Source organism: Coccomyxa subellipsoidea, assembly GCF_000258705.1.
Source record: "Coccomyxa subellipsoidea C-169, whole genome shotgun sequence".
Taxonomy (NCBI): Eukaryota; Viridiplantae; Chlorophyta; class Trebouxiophyceae; family Coccomyxaceae; genus Coccomyxa; species Coccomyxa subellipsoidea.
The window spans coordinates 6,945-22,594 of NW_005178015.1; the positions used below are offsets into that span (position 1 = coordinate 6,945).

The 15,650-nt window shown below is 65.1% G+C and overlaps 1 protein-coding gene across 1 annotated transcript; it reads right to left on the reverse strand.

Annotated features, from left to right (window-relative positions):
• Nucleotides 1-14,479: 14,479 nt before the first annotated feature.
• On the reverse strand, nt 14,480-15,343 carry COCSUDRAFT_60611 (hypothetical protein; the record flags this gene model as incomplete). Its single annotated transcript, XM_005642509.1, has 2 exons — nt 14,480-14,695; nt 15,113-15,343. The coding sequence occupies 2 exons, from the start codon at nt 15,341-15,343 to the stop codon at nt 14,480-14,482; spliced, it is 447 nt and encodes a 148-aa protein (XP_005642566.1).
• Between the last annotated feature and the right edge of the window lie 307 nt (nt 15,344-15,650).

The following is a 15,650-nucleotide window of genomic DNA, read 5'->3' on the forward strand; positions in this document are numbered from 1 at the left end:
CTGCCTCCACATTGAGGCCCTGCAGAAGCTGGTGGGCATCCTGCCATGCCAGAAGGGTGTCTGGTGCGGGCCGCCGGGTGAACGCCGCGAGCGCTGCGCGGCTGTCAGACTCCAGAGCCCGCTGAGAGGCCCGGCGCTCCGCTGCGAGAGCCCAGGAACGCTGCATGGCCATATCTTTGACCTGCCACTTCAACTCCACCCACCTGCTGCCCTGCGTGACGCCCTCTCCGAGCGGGTGTGCGGCAAGATACTCCGGAATCGCTGCCGTAACGCGATCGCAGAACGGCTGATCGTCCAGAAGATGAAGGGGCAGCCTCCAGGCTGCAGAGCCATACAGTGTGCTGGCTGGAGCTGTAAGGCTCAGGCTGACCCCCAGGTGGTCTCCTGGATAACCAAGAACCTGCCCGATCGCTCGCGGCTCCCGGCTGACCCGCGCCCGCAGCGTCTCCGAGACCAGCCAGCGGTCGAGCCGGGCAGCTGACTGACCTGTGGTGGCAACGTGGGTGAAGGCACGACTGCTGGGGTTGAGGTCACGCCAGACATCGTAGAGCTGATGCTCAGTCTCCACGAGCCGCAGGCCGGTCCAATATCCATGCGTCCGCTGACCGGGCTGCCCGGCGGCCATGTCCTGCTGGCCTGCAATGCAGTTGAAGTCCCCTCCCACCAGAAGGCAACGTGCTGCTGGAAGGCTGGGCAGCAGCTCCTGTGTATAATACTGCTGTCGCTCCGCTGCGGCCGCAGGCGCGTACACGGAAGCTACCGTGTAGGGCTGGCCACAATAAGTGAAGTCCACTAGTAGGGTGCGTCCGGTGGTGCTGCAGTGACGCACCGTGATGGCTGCTGTGGAGGCTGTGGGTCTTAGTAAGACCGCTACGCCGCGTGACTGGGAGGTGAAGTGGCACCAAAATGCGGGCCCGCTCCAATTGCAGCGAAGCCCGGCAGGCCCCTCCTGCGCCCATGCTGTCCCCTCCTCTGTAGAGCTGTGGTGGGTCTCCTGAAGGAGGATGATGTCCCACCTGTCGCGCTCCAGAAGGTTGAAGAGGCAGCGCCTCTTGTCTCTGTCCCTGAGGCCGTTGACGTTGAGGCTGAGAAGGCGCAGTGAGGGCGATCGGGAGCGAGTCATGGCTGCGAGGGCCGCCGTGCCGGCGGGCCCCCACTGCGAATGCTCCTGGAAATCCTGTGCTCTACCCGCTGCCGCTCCTGTTGTTGCCCCTGCTGCTGTAGCCACCACTCTGTAGGCTGATGCCGCGTACGCGCTGAGCGCCACGGAGCCGGCAGCCCCGCTAGTGCGACCTGCGCCGCACGCTGCGCTGCGCGCGCTGCGGCTGCTCGCGACTCAAAGCCCGGCGGGACGGTGGGTCTCCCCTGCTGACGTGCAATGGGTGCTGCTGGGACCTCTGCCGGCTGCGCTAGGTCCTCCGGTGTCAGAGCCGGCAAGCCGTACGAGTCGTCCGGCAAGCTGTCTGCTCCATGGATGCGACGCAGAGCATCGCAGAGGAGCTGGTGCCGCAGCTCCCTATCTGCTGGTGCATCCCCTCCCGACACGAGCGCGAGTGGTGCATCGCTGTGCAGCCGGCGAATCGCTGCCGCGCTGTCTGCGGGGGAGAAGTGTGTATGCCCTGCCAGCCACTCCAGGCACTCCTCAATACGCTCAACCGGGACGCCGCTGAGGTCCAGGTGCGGAGGGCGACGGTGAGCCGTCTGGGGTGGATCCTCGGTGTGAGGCAGATCCCAATCCATGGGGGTGGCTGCACCTTTATCGCGCACGCGCGATATCCTGCGTCGCAACTCTCGCTGCGGCACCGAGTATGCCTGTGTCTCCCACTCCATCGGTACCGGCGGCGGTGGCGGCGGCGGCGTGTCTTCCTCCATGTCTGTCAGTGCCTGTCTAGCAGCAGGGAAGACCTGTGCACTTCGCGGAGGGGTGCAGTCCATCGGAGTAAGCGGCTGCGTGTCTCCAGCGGGGCGAAAACGCGGGCCTAATCGCGCTACACTGATGGAGCCAGACGCACCCAGGCCAGAGCGGTCGCCACCGGGCGCGCGGCTGGCTTGTACGCGGGCCTCCAGCTGCTGCAACTGGGCACTGGGTGCTGGCTGTGTCCGCTGCGCCGCGGCTGCGGTGCGCGTGTGGGCCTGCGCAGCGCGCTGCCGCTGACGGATCGGTCGAGGCCCTGAGCGGCGCGACGGCTCCGGAGCTAAGCGCTGCGACTGGAAGGAGGATGGCTGGCTGGGCTGCCGCAGCTGCCCCGGCCGCGTGATATTGATCCGGGTGTCACCGTCGATGAAGAACCGCTTTGGTAAGCGGCCCAAGTGCCGGTCCTCATCCGGCGTCTGGATGTATGCAAGGCACGCATTCCCGTTGCCGACGCCATGGGTGCCCACTGCCAACGGTCCTGGCAGGTCGCCGAGGAATTCGCCGCGAACAACGTATGTGTCCCTGGGGCAGCCAGCACAGTCCAGAAGGGTCTGAGTGAGACCCTTTCTGCAGTACTCGTACGGCAGCCCGTGGATGATGATGCAGGTGTGCTGGCAGTGGAACCGCCCAGCAGTGAGTTGCACCGGCACCGCTACGTCTCCGCTGCCCGGCACTGCACGCAGCCGGACAAGCTGGTCCTCCGCTGCCGCATGCCGCGCCGCAGCTGCTGCCGGGACCGTGTCAAACCAGAGCTCCACGCAGCTGTCAGCTGCGCCGGGCGATCCTCGCTGCTTGACTCCCCCGACATGCGGCGCGAAGTGAGCAATTACTCCTCTGGTGACCTTTAGCTCCAGCTGCATGCGCTCCGGGCTGCCATAAGGAACCTCCTCCTGCAGCTCAAGCTGGCCCAAGGCAGCCAGTAGGAGTGGCTCGCTGTCCCCCCACCGGTCTGGCCGCGGCCGGAGAAGCCTTGGCCGGGGAGTGCTCAATGCATGGGCATCCAGGGCTCTCTGAGGCTCCAACTGCCATGACTTGACAGTCTGCATCGTGCTGATCAGGCTGGCCAGGTGGGGGACCCAAGTTGCTGGGCAACTGCTGCTGCTGCTGCTGTGCTCCTCTCTACTACATAGGCCCCGCAGCGCGTACGGCAGTACCTGCATGCCTACCAGCAGCTGCGGCCCCATCACCTGCGGAAGCCGGAAGCGATCGGCTACGACGCAGTCATGGGTGAGCCACTGTTCTTCAACAGGGAGCTCACGGATGCAGTCAGGCAGCCCTTTGCCTGGGAGGACTGGGCCAGGCTTGGCCTGGTCAGGATCAGCCACCTGCGCGATGTCGTGCGCGGCCCGGAGCATCCGGTTCGGATGGTGCGAGAGCGCGTGCCCATCCTTCTGGCTGCCTTGCCAGCAGCCTGGAGAGCGCTAATCCAGGTGCAGCCACCGGCCGCTATGTGGTGCGCATCTCCGGACCCGTCGGACCGCCGCGTCTGGTCTCGCACAGCCGAAGGTAGCACCTACCTTCTCAGCCACACAGTAAGCAGCACAGGAGCCCTTGTCCCAGTGGACGGAGGCGTTGCAGCCATGCACGCCTTCCTTCCTCCGGCCGCGCAGCCTGCATTGGTTCAGCACTGGGACATCACCAGGCCCTGGCATCCACGCAGCGGCACACGTCAGCAGCGCCAGCACGCGGAGCAGCTGCACCCAGAGCAGCACCTGCAGGTGGAGCAGCAGACAGGGGAGCAGTTGGAGTGGGAGCAGCAGCTGCCGGAGCCACTGCCACCACCGCCGCCCACACTATACTTCTTTGGCCTCTGGGGATCCCAGGTACAGGACCCTCAGGCTTGGGGGCTCGGCACGCGGCCGGCACATGAGTTTGTGGTGAGGGAGGCCACCGCGCGGCGACAGGTGCTTCACAGGATCAGCAAGGGGGAGGCCAGCCCGGCGGGCCCGCTGCGACCAGCCATCTGGGCTGATACCACAGATGATCAGCGCAGCGGCCTTCGGGCGCTCGAGGCGCGATGGGAGGCCAGGGCTGCAGCTGCTGGTACCGCGTCGCAGGTCTTAGGCAAGAGGCCTCGAGGGCAGCCTGATCCCTCCTCCTGGGCGATCTGGATGGCTGCGCCGCAACCACGTCCGGTTCCGCTGCGGGACCGCGGCGGGCCTGCGGGCGCGCCAGCGGGCCCTTCACCAGTGCCACAGGGAGCAGATGTCACTGTTGATCCTGCTGCTGCTGTCACAGCAGACCCATCAGCACCTTGGGCTCATGTGTGGCAAGTGGTGCACGCTTCCCATCTGGACCGGCGGCAGCGCGTGACAGCGTGGAGGCTGCTGCATGGCCAGCTCTTCGTCGGCGGCTTCGCGCGTCACGTCCACCGCGCCGATCCCGCCGGTCACGTTTGCCCGCATCCGAGCTGTGCAGGTCAGCTGGCCACACTCACCCATGTCTTCATCATCTGCCCTCTCGCCGCCGGGGTGTGGGACTGGTTCGCAGCGACATGGGCCGCGGTGACCGGAGACGACGCGCCACCGCGCAGCGCCGACCGGTGCCACAAGACTTGCTACAGAGGCTCTGCAGAGCCATCCACACTTTCGTCGCGGCGAACCGGCCGGTGACCCCTGGCGCAGCGGCGGCGCTGTTCCCAAGCAAGGACGTCTGCTTCCGCGCGGCCGCACACGGCGGCATCGCGCTGGTGGACATCAAGGCCCAGATCCTGGCTCTCCAGGCCAAGGTGGTGGGCAGGCTGTTGGAGCCGGAACAGCTTGCCTGGAAGGCCTACTTCGACCACTGGCTGTACAGGAGCACAGCCTGGCTGGCAGCGCAGGAACCCGGCACGGTGTCAGCGCGGCGGCAGCACATCTGGCAGCTGGGAAGATTCCTGCTCTTCTCCACCTTCGCAGCGAAGCATGTGGAGGCCCCGCAGCGCGTACGGCAGTACCTGCATGCCTACCAGCAGCTGCGGCCCCATCACCTGCGGAAGCCGGAAGCGATCGGCTACGACGCAGTCATGGGTGAGCCACTGTTCTTCAACAGGCAGCTCACGGATGCAGTCAGGCAGCCCTTTGCCTGGGAGGACTGGGCCAGGCTTGGCCTGGTCAGGATCAGCCACCTGCGCGATGTCGTGCGCGGCCCGGAGCATCCGGTTCGGATGGTGCGAGAGCGCGTGCCCATCCTTCTGGCTGCCTTGCCAGCAGCCTGGAGAGCGCTAATCCAGGTGCAGCCACCGGCCGCTATGTGGTGCGCATCTCCGGACCCGTCGGATCGCCGCGTCTGGTCTCGCACAGCCGAAGGTAGCACCTACTTCCTCAGCCACACAGTAAGCAGCACAGGAGCCCTTGTGCCAATGGACGGAGGCGTTGCAGCCATGCACGCCTTCCTTCCTCCGGCCGCGCAGCCTGCATTGGTTCAGCACTGGGACATCACCAGGCCCTGGCATCCACGCAGCGGCACACGTCAGCAGCGCCAGCACGCGGAGCAGCTGCACCCAGAGCAGCACCTGCAGGTGGAGCAGCAGACAGGGGAGCAGTTGGAGTGGGAGCAGCAGCTGCCGGAGCCACCGCCACCACCGCCGCCCACACTATACTTCTTTGGCCTCTGGGGATCCCAGGTACAGGACCCTCAGGCTTGGGGGCTCGGCACGCGGCCGGCACATGAGTTTGTGGTGAGGGAGGCCACCGCGCGGCGACAGGTGCTTCACAGGATCAGCAAGGGGGAGGCCAGCCCGGCGGGCCCGCTGCGACCAGCCATCTGGGCTGATGAAACAGATGATCAGCGCAGCGGCCTTCGGGCGCTCGAGGCGCGATGGGAGGCCAGGGCTGCAGCTGCTGGTACCGCGTCGCAGGTCTTAGGCAAGAGGCCTCGAGGGCAGCCTGATCCCTCCTCCTGGGCGATCTGGATGGCTGCGCCGCAACCACGTCCGGTTCCGCTGCGGGACCGCGGCGGGCCTGCGGGCGCGCCAGCGGGCCCTTCACCAGTGCCACAGGGAGCAGATGTCACTGTTGATCCTGCTGCTGCTGTCACAGCAGACCCATCAGCACCTTGGGCTCATGTGTGGCAAGTGGTGCACGCTTCCCATCTGGACCGGCGGCAGCGCGTGACAGCGTGGAGGCTGCTGCATGGCCAGCTCTTCGTCGGCGGCTTCGCGCGTCACGTCCACCGCGCCGATCCCGCCGGTCACGTTTGCCCGCATCCGAGCTGTGCAGGTCAGCTGGCCACACTCACCCATGTCTTCATCATCTGCCCTCTCGCCGCCGGGGTGTGGGACTGGTTCGCAGCGACATGGGCCGCGGTGACCGGAGACGACGCGCCACCGCGCAGCGCCGACCTTCTTCTCGCCGATGACACCAGGATCTGGGGACCGCCGCGGCAGCTCAGGCAGCTCTGGGATCGCCTGCGGCTCGCTACGATCTGTCAGCTGTGGGCAGCATATCAGCGCGGCCGCCACCAGCCAGATGCGGCGGCGATCACCCCCGGAGCGGTTGCGGCTCGCATCCTGTCTTCCTGCAAGAAGGCCCTGCTTGCCGATTGGCGGCTCGCGACCGTCAACGTCCGGCAGACAGCAGGTGTGCTCAGCGACTGGCTTCGCGGACGCGACCCGATGATCACCAGGGAGCAGTTCGCGGGAGCAGTTCGCGGCGCGATGGTGCCACCGCGCGGTCCTCTGCGCGCTTGAGGAGCTGCCGGGCGCGCAACCTGTCATCCACTGGAGTGCCCAGCATCCCGTGCCGCTTCCAGCGTGACGATTCCGATCCACCATTCACTGTACCCAGCCGGCCACGGCTCTAACTTGGCTATCTGTATGAAAAAAAAAAAAAAAAAAAAAAGTAGGCATACCTACCATACATCGATTTCACACGATTTCTCCACCGATACACCAGCATCTTCAAGTTTCTCACTTGCATTGTGTAGAGAATGTTCACAGCTTTCGATCGATACCCCACTTGCCTACTTTTGTGCGTATTTACTCATTTCGACCACGACACAGTTGCCATCCCGCGAGCTCACACGTCCGGACAGCCTCCAATGTAGCTTATTTTCAGCCACTACCATCATCGACAATATATATACATATTTTACGCGAATGCTACCCGTCTCCACTGGACCAGATGCGCACAGCCACCTTCCTCACTCTATACTAGGGACTAACACTTTTCCACTATCCCCACGGTTACTCGCTGCGGGACATATATTATGGGATTCGATGTTGTTCTCCTGAGTTCTTGAAACAGTTGTGCCTGTACTTTATGCATTTCAGCCACCAAACCATTCCACATACTGACAACCAGTGGTAGCTAAACAGGGTTCAGGGGCAGGAGGGAAGTGTCACAAGGGAGGAAGGGTGCGGGGAGGAAATAGGGGCAGGGGAAGAGGTCACACGAGCCTCTTTTGTAGGCTTCCCGAGGGGTTTTCAAGGCCTTTAGTAGGGAGCTGCCACAGCTCTTGAACAAGGCCCCAAGACCTCCTCGGCGGACGGTGGACGCCCTAAAGAGCTAATCAGCAGGAGCAATCAGCACAGGGGAGCACAAGGTAGTAGAGAGGAGCACAGCAGCAGCAGCAGCAGCAGTTGCCCAGCAACTTGGGTCCCCCACCTGGCCAGCCTGATCAGCACGATGCAGACTGTCAAGTCATGGCAGTTGGAGCCTCAGAGAGCCCTGGATGCCCATGCGTTGAGCACTCCCCGGCCAAGGCTTCTCCGGCCGCGGCCAGACTGGTGGGGGGACAGCGAGCCACTCCTACTGGCTGCCTTGGGCCAGCTTGAGCTGCAGGAGGAGGTTCCTTATGGCAGCCCGGAGCGCATGCAGCTGGAGCTAAAGGTCACCAGAGGAGTAATCGCTCACTTCGCGCCGCATGTCGGGGGAGTCAAGCAGCGAGGATCGCCCGGCGCAGCTGACAGCTGCGTGGAGCTCTGGTTTGACACGGTCCCGGCAGCAGCTGCGGCGCGGCATGCGGCAGCGGAGGACCAGCTTGTCCGGCTGCGTGCAGTGCCGGGCAGCGGAGACGTAGCGGTGCCGGTGCAACTCACTGCTGGGCGGTTCCACTGCCAGCACACCTGCATCATCATCCACGGGCTGCCGTACGAGTACTGCAGAAAGGGTCTCACTCAGACCCTTCTGGACTGTGCTGGCTGCCCCAGGGACACATACGTTGTTCGCGGCGAATTCCTCGGCGACCTGCCAGGACCGTTGGCAGTGGGCACCCATGGCGTCGGCAACGGGAATGCGTGCCTTGCATACATCCAGACGCCGGATGAGGACCGGCACTTGGGCCGCTTACCAAAGCGGTTCTTCATCGACGGTGACACCCGGATCAATATCACGCGGCCGGGGCAGCTGCGGCAGCCCAGCCAGCCATCCTCCTTCCAGTCGCAGCGCTTAGCTCCGGAGCCGTCGCGCCGCTCAGGGCCTCGACCGATCCGTCAGCAGCAGCGCGCTGCGCATGCCCACACGCGCACCGCAGCCGCGGCGCAGCGGACACAGCCAGCACCCAGTGCCCAGTTGCAGCAGCTGGAGGCCCGCGTACAAGCCAGCCGCGCGCCCGGTGGCGACCGCTCTGGCCTGGGTGCGTCTGGCTCCATCAGTGTAGCGCGTTTAGGCCCGCGTTTTCGCCCCGCTGGAGACACGCAGCCGCTTACTCCAATGGACTGCACCCCTCCGCGAAGTGCACAGGTCTTCCCTGCTGCTAGACAGGCACTGACAGACATGGAGGAAGACACGCCGCCGCCGCCACCGCCGCCGGTACCGATGGAGTGGGAGACACAGGCATACTCGGTGCCGCAGCAAGAGTTGCGACGCAGGATATCGCGCGTGCGCGATAAAGGTGCAGCCACCCCCATGGATTGGGATCTGCCTCACACCGAGGATCCACCCCCGACGGCTCACCGTCGCCCTCCGCACCTGGACCTCAGCGGCGTCCCGGTTGAGCGTATCGAGGAGTGCCTGGAGTGGCTGGCAGGGCATACACACTTCTCCCCCGCAGACAGCGCGGCAGCGATTCGCCGGCTGCACAGCGATGCACCACTCGCGCTCGTGTCGGGAGGGGATGCACCAGCAGATAGGGAGCTGCGGCACCAGCTCCTCTGCGATGCTCTGCGTCGCATCCATGGAGCAGACAGCTTGCCGGACGACTCGTACGGCTTGCCGGCTCTGACACCGGAGGACCTAGCGCAGCCGGCAGAGGTCCCAGCAGCACCCATTGCACGTCAGCAGGGGAGACCCACCGTCCCGCCGGGCTTTGAGTCGCGAGCAGCCGCAGCGCGCGCAGCGCAGCGTGCGGCGCAGGTCGCACTAGCGGGGCTGCCGGCTCCGTGGCGCTCAGCGCGTACGCGGCATCAGCCTACAGAGTGGTGGCTACAGCAGCAGGGGCAACAGCAGGAGCGGCAGCGGGTAGAGCACAGGATTTCCAGGAGCATTCGCAGTGGGGGCCCGCCGGCACGGCGGCCCTCGCAGCCATGACTCGCTCCCGATCGCCCTCCCTGCGCCTTCTCAGCCTCAACGTCAACGGCCTCAGGGACAGAGACAAGAGGCGCTGCCTCTTCAACCTTCTGGAGCGCGACAGGTGGGACATCATCCTCCTTCAGGAGACCCACCACAGCTCTACAGAGGAGGGGACAGCATGGGCGCAGGAGGGGCCTGCCGGGCTTCGCTGCAATTGGAGCGGGCCCGCATTTTGGTGCCACTTCACCTCCCAGTCACGCGGCGTAGCGGTCTTACTAAGACCCACAGCCTCCACAGCAGCCATCACGGTGCGTCACTGCAGCACCACCGGACGCACCCTACTAGTGGACTTCACTTATTGTGGCCAGCCCTACACGGTAGCTTCCGTGTACGCGCCTGCGGCCGCAGCGGAGCGACAGCAGTATTACACACAGGAGCTGCTGCCCAGCCTTCCAGCAGCACGTTGCCTTCTGGTGGGAGGGGACTTCAACTGCATTGCAGGCCAGCAGGACATGGCCGCCGGGCAGCCCGGTCAGCGGACGCATGGATATTGGACCGGCCTGCGGCTCGTGGAGACTGAGCATCAGCTCTACGATGTCTGGCGTGACCTCAACCCCAGCAGTCGTGCCTTCACCCACGTTGCCACCACAGGTCAGTCAGCTGCCCGGCTCGACCGCTGGCTGGTCTCGGAGACGCTGCGGGCGCGGGTCAGCCGGGAGCCGCGAGCGATCGGGCAGGTTCTTGGTTATCCAGGAGACCACCTGGGGGTCAGCCTGAGCCTTACAGCTCCAGCCAGCACACTGTATGGCTCTGCAGCCTGGAGGCTGCCCCTTCATCTTCTGGACGATCAGCCGTTCTGCGATCGCGTTACGGCAGCGATTCCGGAGTATCTTGCCGCACACCCGCTCGGAGAGGGCGTCACGCAGGGCAGCAGGTGGGTGGAGTTGAAGAGGCAGGTCAAAGATATGGCCATGCAGCGTTCCTGGGCTCTCGCAGCGGAGCGCCGGGCCTCTCAGCGGGCTCTGGAGTCTGACAGCCGCGCAGCACTCGCGGCGTTCACCCGGCGGCCCGCACCAGACACCCTTCTGGCATGGCAGGATGCCCACCAGCTTCTGCAGGGCCTCAATGTGGAGGCAGCTAAGGGGGCAGCACTCCAGGCTGGGATCGTATGGCAGTTCTACGGTGAGCAGTCCACCTTCTGGTTCCACCACCTGGCCCGGGAGCGGCAGGGCCGCACAGAGTTGATGGCCCTCAGGACAGGTCCAGCCCCTGACAGCCCACGGGTTGTCCTGGATCACCCAGCCGGCAGGGATCGGGGCGGCGCGGTGCTGCGGGAGTACTACAGTGGCGACGAAGCGGCAGGCCTCTTCGCGGCGCAGCCGGTGTCGCTGGCAGCCCAGGATGAGCTGCTGCGGGCAGTGGACAAGCGTTTGTCCCCTCAGGCAGCTGCAGCGGCAGAAGGAGAGCGCGGTGATGGCAGCGTGTCGGTCGCAGAGCTGGAGACTGCCCTCCGGAGCCTGCCGCGCGGCAAGGCACCGGGCTTGGATGGCCTGCCATATGAGTTCTACCTGCGCTTCTGGCCTGTGGTAGGGCTGGAGCTGGCAGGGATGCTGCAGGAAGCTTTCGGCGGCGGCGGGGAAGCGGCGCTGCCGCCACCGCTGACGCAGGGGCGTATCACTCTCTTGTACAAGGGGAAGGGGGCAGACAGGGAGTCTCCAGCCAGCTACAGGCCCATCACGTTGCTCAACACCGACTACAAGCTCGCGGCGCGGGCGATCGCCAGCCGGATCGGGCCGCTGCTGAATCAGGTGGTGGATGCCACACAGACAGGCTTCCTGCCTAAGCGCTGGGCGGGGGACAACGTGCTGGCACACCTGGAGGAGATCAGCTACCTGGAGGCCACACACCAGCCAGGCGTGCAGGTCTTCCTGGACTTCGAGAAGGCCTTCGATCGCCTTGACAGGGCCTGGATTGAGCGGTGCATGGCTGCGGTGGGCTTCGGGCCCGGTGTGCAGCGGTGGGTGCACATTCTGCACTCCGGCACGACCGCGCGAGTGGCCTTCAACGGCTGGCACACCGATGCCTTCCCGGTGGCCTCCGGCGTCTTCCAGGGAAGCCCCCTCTCGCCGCTGCTGTTTGTGCTTGCCGCGCAGCCGATGGCCGCGCATGCCAGGATGCTTGCAGGCCAGCTAGCTTTCCAGCCCATCAGACTGCCTTCAGGGGAGCCAGCACCAATCATGCACCAGCATGCGGACGACACCAGCGTGCACGCGCGGACTCCCCGGGATGCTCAGATCGTGCTGGGGGCCAGCGTGGGCCTCCACTGCGCAGCCACAGGAGCCAGGCTGCAGCGCAGCAAGAGCCAGGCCCTAGGGCTTGGCAGCCTCAGCCATCTCGCCGGGCCCGATCCAGTCACGGGGGTCACCTTCGCGGCTTCGAGCGACGGCGTCAAGCACCTGGGCATTCCCTTGTCCACCCAGCCAGCTGCAGCTGCCACAGCCCTATACACAGCCATCATTGAGAAGGTGGAGGCCCGCATCGCCCGCTGGTCCGGCTTCAGACTCAGCCTGCTGGGCCGAGCGTACGTCGCAAAACAGTTGCTGGCCTCCATGGTCACCTACCATGCCACCTTCATACCGGTGCCACAAGACTTGCTACAGAGGCTCTGCAGAGCCATCCACACTTTCGTCGCGGCGAACCGGCCGGTGACCCCTGGCGCAGCGGCGGCGCTGTTCCCAAGCAAGGACGTCTGCTTCCGCGCGGCCGCACACGGCGGCATCGCGCTGGTGGACATCAAGGCCCAGATCCTGGCTCTCCAGGCCAAGGTGGTGGGCAGGCTGTTGGAGCCGGAACAGCTGGCCTGGAAGGCCTACTTCGACCACTGGCTGTACAGGAGCACAGCCTGGCTGGCAGCGCAGGAACCCGGCACGGTGTCAGCGCGGCGGCAGCACATCTGGCAGCTGGGAAGATTCCTGCTCTTCTCCACCTTCGCAGCGAAGCATGTGGAGGCCCCGCAGCGCGTACGGCAGTACCTGCATGCCTACCAGCAGCTGCGGCCCCATCACCTGCGGAAGCCGGAAGCGATCAGCTACGACGCAGTCATGGGTGAGCCACTGTTCTTCAACAGGCAGCTCACGGATGCAGTCAGGCAGCCCTTTGCCTGGGAGGACTGGGCCAGGCTTGGCCTGGTCAGGATCAGCCACCTGCGCGATGTCGTGCGCGGCCCGGAGCATCCGGTTCGGATGGTGCGAGAGCGCGTGCCCATCCTTCTGGCTGCCTTGCCAGCAGCCTGGAGAGCGCTAATCCAGGTGCAGCCACCGGCCGCTATGTGGTGCGCATCTCCGGACCCGTCGGATCGCCGCGTCTGGTCTCGCACAGCCGAAGGTAGCACCTACTTCCTCAGCCACACAGTAAGCAGCACAGGAGCCCTTGTGCCAATGGACGGAGGCGTTGCAGCCATGCACGCCTTCCTTCCTCCGGCCGCGCAGCCTGCATTGGTTCAGCACTGGGACATCACCAGGCCCTGGCATCCACGCAGCGGCACACGTCAGCAGCGCCAGCACGCGGAGCAGCTGCACCCAGAGCAGCACCTGCAGGTGGAGCAGCAGACAGGGGAGCAGTTGGAGTGGGAGCAGCAGCTGCCGGAGCCACCGCCACCACCGCCGCCCACACTATACTTCTTTGGCCTCTGGGGATCCCAGGTACAGGACCCTCAGGCTTGGGGGCTCGGCACGCGGCCGGCACATGAGTTTGTGGTGAGGGAGGCCACCGCGCGGCGACAGGTGCTTCACAGGATCAGCAAGGGGGAGGCCAGCCCGGCGGGCCCGCTGCGACCAGCCATCTGGGCTGATACCACAGATGATCAGCGCAGCGGCCTTCGGGCGCTCGAGGCGCGATGGGAGGCCAGGGCTGCAGCTGCTGGTACTGCGTCGCAGGTCTTAGGCAAGAGGCCTCGAGGGCAGCCTGATCCCTCCTCCTGGGCGATCTGGATGGCTGCGCCGCAGCCACGTCCGGTTCCGCTGCGGGACCGCGGCGGGCCTGCACGCGCGCCAGCGGGCCCTTCACCAGTGCCACAGGGAGCAGATGTCACTGTTGATCCTGCTGCTGCTGTCACAGCAGACCCATCAGCACCTTGGGCTCATGTGTGGCAAGTGGTGCACGCTTCCCATCTGGACCGGCGGCAGCGCGTGACAGCGTGGAGGCTGCTGCATGGCCAGCTCTTCGTCGGCGGCTTCTCGCGTCACGTCCACCGCGCCGATCCCGCCGGTCACGTTTGCCCGCATCCGAGCTGTGCAGGTCAGCTGGCCACACTCACCCATGTCTTCATCATCTGCCCTCTCGCCGCCGGGGTGTGGGACTGGTTCGCAGCGACATGGGCCGCGGTGACCGGAGACGACGCGCCACCGCGCAGCGCCGACCTTCTTCTCGCCGATGACACCAGGATCTGGGGACCGCCGCGGCAGCTCAGGCAGCTCTGGGATCGCCTGCGGCTCGCTACGATCTGTCAGCTGTGGGCAGCATATCAGCGCGGCCGCCACCAGCCAGATGCGGCGGCGATCACCCCCGGAGCGGTTGCGGCTCGCATCCTGTCTTCCTGCAAGAAGGCCCTGCTTGCCGATTGGCGGCTCGCGACCGTCAACGTCCGGCAGACAGCAGGTGTGCTCAGCGACTGGCTTCGCGGACGCGACCCGATGATCACCAGGGAGCAGTTCGCGGCGCGATGGTGCCACCGCGCGGTCCTCTGCGCGCTTGAGGAGCTGCCGGGCGCGCAACCTGTCATCCACTGGAGTGCCCAGCATCCCGTGCCGCTTCCAGCGTGACGATTCCGATCCACCATTCACTGTACCCAGCCGGCCACGGCTCTAACTTGGCTATCTGTATGACCATGCTCTCATTTGGCCTTCTGCCATGACACCCGCTCGTGTCGATTCTTGTGTTGAACTCACACCCTCTCTTAGGGGGGCCTTTGCGATAGGTGCTCTGGGCACCTGGGCGCTAAGAGCCTTCGTCATACCATAGTCAGGCACGGATGACTCACCTTTCACCAGTCCCGATTCCCACCCCGGCAAAGCCCGGCCTGTCGTTCCTTGTCTGAGACCCCTTTTTGCCTTAGAGCCCTGGGACCACAGATTGCCTACCAGACGCTTTGCGCCTCTCCTACCTCTAACCTTTGCCAGCGCGGAATGGGGCTCCGAGTCACGTGCTTCCACTGGTCGAGGGACCTGTCGAGCTCGGCCCAACACGGCCCCGGGGGTGCCTCCTTCACCCCTGGGGCACTGGCCTCGCCACCCAGTGCCGGTGGCCTCGCCCACCACCGGACGTGTTTGCGCGGCTCACCCCTTGGGTATCCCTCGGCCAGACGGATCCATCGTGCGCCCCGCTACCTGTGGAGTACCGTGCCGGAGAGCCGGAGCGTTGGCGCGAGCTTACAGAAGACCACCCTGCCCAGGGCTTTAGGCTATCAATAGTTTTTTTTTTTTTTTTTTTTTTTTAAAGGGGGAGCCCCCGCTATTACATGGGTGCCAATCGCACGCTTCCCAGCACGCATGCAATAGGATATTTGGGGAAACCTGTCAGAGTTGGGGCACGCAGAGCACTCCCGCAGGAGGATACACAGGCACAAGCAAACGGTGGCATATGGGAGATATGAAGCCGCAAATGAGGCGAAAAACAGGTAGGCTGGTGAGAACTCGACCAGATACACACACCCACCACATTGGAGGCGGGGATAGGCAGGAGGCATCATGTCCTGTAAGCTTGCGCCAACGCTCTGGCTCTCCGGCACGGTACTCCACAGGTAGCGGGGCGCACGATGGATCCGTCTGGCCGAGGGATACCCAAGGGGTGAGCCGCGCAAACACGTCCGGTGGTGGGCGAGGCCACCGGCACTGGGTGGCGAGGCCAGTGCCCCAGGGGTGAAGGAGGCACCCCCGGGGCCGTGTTGGGCCGAGCTCGACAGGTCCCTCGACCAGTGGAAGCACGTGACTCGGAGCCCCATTCCGCGCTGGCAAAGGTTAGAGGTAGGAGAGGCGCAAAGCTTCTGGTAGGCAATCTGTGGTCCCAGGGCTCTAAGGCAAAAGGGGTCTCAGACAAGGAACGACAGGCCGGGCTTTGCCGGGGTGGGATCGGGACTGGTGAAAGGTTAGTCATCCGTGCCTGACTATGGTATGACGAAGGCTCTTAGCGCCCATGTGCCCAGAGCACCTATCGCAAAGGCCCCCCTAAGAGAGGGTGTGAGTTCAACACAAGAATCGACACGAGCGGGTGTCATGGCAGAAGGCCAAATGAGAGCATGGTCATACAGA